Genomic DNA, 5001 nt, shown 5'->3' with positions numbered 1-5001 from the left:
AATCGATTATCACCATTTTGGAAAAGATACGCGAGGCAGATAAGAAAACGATGTTCTCAGTGTTACGTAAAAATGACAAAAAGAAGCTGTTGGACACTGTGCTGAAACAGTTGAAGCATCTAACTGAGCGGCAAACTTAGATGTNTCGTTGAGCTGCTTTCTTGTTTTAAATTTATTTATAATTGTATTATTTATATAAAAGAATTGCAACTTTGTTTACGTTCCGTGTTATGATACATATATATATGCGACATAATTATAAATTCTTTGACAATTTTTTTATGCATCATTGAGTTAAATATTTTGATGTAATATATACAAAGTATTAGCAATAATATATAATTATTATTATAATAACCTTATATGTATGCCATATGTTTGTATGTGTCTGTCTTATTGATTCAGTTGCACATCATTTAATTTCGTGATTGTTTGCCTTACCCAATTTCTGTTTTTTTCAGGGTACTAGAACAATTGCATTTATAACATTAATCAAATCTATGCCACGTATTCGTAAATATATTCTCTTTTCTGGTGTCAACTTTTCACTTCTAGGTGTTTTGGTGCATCCGCATATGTGAATTTGAGACGAAACGCTTCCGCAACTAAAACATTTATCTGACGGTCGGACCAATTTTCGGTTGGCAGATTTTGTAGCAGCAGCAAGAGGCCCTAAAAATGCATTTGTGGTTAAATAAAAGCTTACGAACGCCAATCTGAACTAATTCGAAAGTCTAGCTCACTTGAAAATCGTTTTGTTGCATTAATCTATCCTTCCAATGTAATAGAAATGCCGCACATACATACAAATGGAAGAGTGCAAAACCATCAGACTCGGCGAGGTATGTGTCCCACAAGCGTATGGTGCAATGCAGTGGCAGCTCACGTGTTAGTAAATTATTCATCCAACGAAACGAAAACTGCAGGTAGTCCACGCCGTGTGCTTGCAAGTGGCGATGCAGATTTCCTAAAATTAATCATACTACAGCTTTTCTGGACACGCGAATGTTTTGTTCTTAACGTACCATCAATCCGCTGTATAAGATCCTTTAATTGATTTACCTTCTCTTGTATACCTAATTGCGCAAATATGTAGTTGTCCTGGATACAATCTAGAAATTTGGAGAGACACCAAAATGAATCTGCTTCAATGGCGTCCCTTTTGTCCACTGATAGGTTATCAATATTGAATTTTTCCAAATCGGTGCCTATTTGAGGGAAAAAATTCCGATTTAACCGCATTAAATCGATTATATTTATTTAAGTTACCTGGCTCCAATACTTCTTGCAAGAACACAATAAAAAATGGGGTCACCAAATCATTTATGCCCTGCACATATCCCGAGGCTGGGTGACGTATGGCCCAAATGAATAAAATTCGCTCAAACATTTCCTGCACGAGCTTTTGTTGAAATAGTGATATTTGTGGATTCATACGGGGCACGTCGATATGTATCTAAATAGAACATTTTCAATGTTTATTAATTAAAAAATATACATATACATTCTAAAGGGCTGCAAGAATCAACTCGTGAGTTACCTCGAGTCTAGCGCCGCTGTTGAGTTAGACTTGAGTTATGGGATGAATTCATGAGTTAACTCTTGCAGCCCTTTAATACATATATATATCGTCGTTTAAAGTACAAAACCGCGTATTAACAAACCAAGATAATGCAAGTAAGAGTAANCATTTTCAATGTTTATTAATTAAAAAATATACATATACATTCTAAAGGGCCGCAAGAATCAACTCGTGAGTTACCTCGAGTCTAGCGCCGCTGTTGAGTTAGACTCGAGTTATGGGATGAATTCATGAGTTAACTCTTGCAGCCCTTTAATACATATATATATCGTCGTTTAAAGTACAAAACCGCGTATTAACAAATCAAGATAATGCAAATCCGCGTATGTGAGGTTTCATAAATTATTTTCTAGAGAGTATAAATACCCATATTTCAAAATGGTTCTCTTTTTTATAAAGCAAACGCATTTCTGGCTAGTATATTTTAGGACGAATGGATAAGGATTGAGCCAAGAGCTTGTGTGAGCAAATCCAATTTTTGTCAGTTACGCGGTTTTGCAGAATAACGATACGCGGTTTTGTACTTTAAACGACGTTAGGCAGCTGTAAGTTTTAATTTCCTATTCAAATGCANCTAGTATATTTTAGGACGAATGGATAAGGATTGAGCCAAGAGCTTGTGTGAGCAAATCCAATTTTTGGCAGCAAATGTCAGTTACGCGGTTTTGCAGAATGACGATACGCGGTTTTGTACTTTAAACGACGTTAGGCAGCTGTAAGTTTTAATTTCCTATTCAAATGCAATTGGCTCAAAAACCACTCTCATTACACACCTGCCTGTAGGTGTCCTGTTGCGATTCGTCCTGGCTGTCGACTCTAAAATAATTATGCCGCAAATCCTGATAGCCCTGTCTCTTGCTTTCGAGCACGGCATCGCGCCTCTCCCCAGCTGGTGGTAAATATTTTGATAACAGCCGCCAACTAACTGCACGCATCTGCCAAAATAAAAGTAATGAAATAGTAATTGGTTGATTTATTGAGCGGATTTCAGCAACGTTACATGTAATTCCGATTTTACAGAGGTTGCACATACCTTCTTTGGTACCCCCGACCAGCTGAGCTTCTTTAGCGCCACCAAATCTAAAAGTGGCGACTCTAGCAACAGTTGGAATTTTTCAATTTTAGTCTCATATTCGGTTTCTTGCGCATTTGAACTAAACTTCTGTAGCTGTGGTCGTCCCGGATATGCATGAAAATTGCGCACAACTTTCATTCTATAATTAAAAGAGTATTTCAGTACGTTCGTAGTCACAAAAGGCTATTTAAGTACAATTATCTTTATTACCTTGCTTCAGTATCGTTCTTCGTGTCATTTGATGGAGCTCCTTCCTCGCTTGTTTGACTGATTGAATGCTGCAATCTGTGGCGTTGTAGTTGCTGCTCTGACTTTATTGTCACGGTTGGCACTCTTGTTGATTTCGCGTTTGCTGCACTCGATGTAGCTGCGGTTGAAGTAGCTGCTGATGAGCGTACGGTGGAAGTGGTTGCTGAATTTCGATGCGTTTCAATAACATTTCAACGCCGCTGTTTGCGACACTTTTTTTGATATTCGCGAATCTAGCAAAATGTGGTGATCAAAGTTATTGTAAAAAATTTATAAATTGCATTTAGAAAATAACGCATGCAGTTTTATTTTACACCTACCATTTGCCGAAGCAGCACTTGCTGCTGCTCCTGACATTATGCAGAATTCGTCATCACCTGTGTCCCAAGCATCGCTTACTGACTGCTGATAATCACGAAATGTGGATACCATACCGTCACCTTTGCCGCCGCTTGAACGAACCAAAACTCCGTCAACACTGCTGCTGATTAAACTCGTGTCGTCACCGCGCTTAGGGCTTGGACGTCCTGGCACCAATCGCCCACTGTTCTTTCAAAATGATGAATTTGTACCGCTGCTACCAATGTTGGTGATGACCCCAATATTACTGCTATTAACCTTCGTTGCTGTTACTGTGCTGGCCGTGATGTTACTGCTTTTGTTGCTGCCGTTTTGTCTCGCACCCTCTACATTATTGTCCATAGTATGCGCAAATGCCAATATCCTAAATTACCATTTATATATTTTTGGGTTCCATGAAGATTCCATGCATATATATGTTCCAAAAGGTTACATTTGCTTTATTATCCCGAAATGTAATTGCCAAGTAGATTCCAGTGCGCTGTTTTCTTCTGCATCTATATTCCTATTTTCTTGTATGTATTGTACTAGGTCTGCTTTATGCCAAACAAATTTTACGAAAACATGATTATATTCTTATTAAGAATAAATAAATACGTGTTCAGCTAGTGAATTAAATAAAAATGTCAAAGTTTCAGAAAAAGTTACTCCTACTTCGACTGAAGATGCAAGCGATGCATCGATTTTCCCGATAACTGGTGCGTATTCCCACAAGTTGTAAATGCATTCTTTGGTTTGGTATCAAATGCGCTACCAGAAATCGGTTCGGGAACCGGGTTTGGGCATTGTGTACAATGTGTAATTTTCGCCTGAGGCGCTTTTTTCTAAAAAATCCAATACTTCCATATATCTTGAAAATTTAGAATCAGATTTAGAATCACAAAAAGCCGCTATAAACCCCCTCATTTTTTTTCAAAGCCTGGTCCATTATTGGAAAATTTTCCCATATAAATATATCAAACCTTGTGCCATATAAAAAAAAATCAACAAAAAATTCGAGCTTTTTAATTACATTTATTAGAAAGATTTTTAGTTTGCAGTTTTGTTGCCCATGATTAATTCATTTTTTTTTTTTAATTGCAAGACCGTTGATTTGTATATGTTTTCTTTTTGGTAACGGTGTTGCCTGTTTTTTTCCATATAAAAACGAAGAAAATGCGCAGCACTGAGTGTGGAAAATGAAATGAAAATATGTGCATACCTGCGTTGTGATTTTTTGGTAGCTACTTAGGTTAAGCTTGTGTGGCGGTTTTTCGCAAAAATTTGCAGAATACGAGAATGTAAAAGGCCTCCCAACTTGTAAAATTTTACATATGTATGTATGTATGTACTGAGTGGGGTGACATTTTTATTGTTGCTAATATTATTGAGTAATAAGAGTTCCAATTTTTGTTAAACTATGTTCCCATTGGCGTAATTTAGAGGTCAATCTTAATTTACGCATAAATTAAGTACAAACTAAGTAATTTCGCCTTGTAAAGTCTCTCAGTAAATTAAGTTGAAAGTACGTAGTTTATCTTAAACCAAGAACCAAATCACGAACAAATCAGTGTCGGCTCTAATTTTATCGATAATAATCGAAAAAAGTATTGTCCCATAACTGATATGTCATTGTGTTTGGAGTGTTTTGTTTTTAATAATCGCGCGTGGTAGTTTGTAAAATATTTCCAGAAGCTTTCTCTTTTGATCACTCATCTAAAATCTAAAAATTTACCACAAACAACTCAGAATATAA

General features: G+C 36.7%; 1 protein-coding gene across 1 annotated transcript; it reads right to left on the bottom strand.

Annotated features, from left to right (window-relative positions):
- Positions 1-154: 154 nt before the first annotated feature.
- Positions 155-3970, bottom strand: LOC108382660 (TBC1 domain family member 22B-like). The gene is given in 9 exon segments (XM_017639032.1): positions 155-672; positions 744-967; positions 1026-1208; positions 1270-1456; positions 2356-2517; positions 2616-2796; positions 2868-3097; positions 3099-3139; positions 3227-3970. Coding segments are annotated over 9 exon segments (1725 nt in total). The 5' UTR covers positions 3609-3970; the 3' UTR covers positions 155-537.
- Between the last annotated feature and the right edge of the window lie 1031 nt (positions 3971-5001).

Source organism: Rhagoletis zephyria, unplaced genomic scaffold (assembly GCF_001687245.7).
Source record: "Rhagoletis zephyria isolate East Lansing unplaced genomic scaffold, Rhagoletis_zephyria_1.1 Rzeph_scaffold_28065, whole genome shotgun sequence".
In the NCBI taxonomy this organism is placed as follows: Eukaryota; Metazoa; Arthropoda; class Insecta; order Diptera; family Tephritidae; genus Rhagoletis; species Rhagoletis zephyria.
The sequence above is the reverse complement of the archived record's forward strand: the minus strand, read 5'-3'. Positions and strand labels throughout refer to the sequence as shown.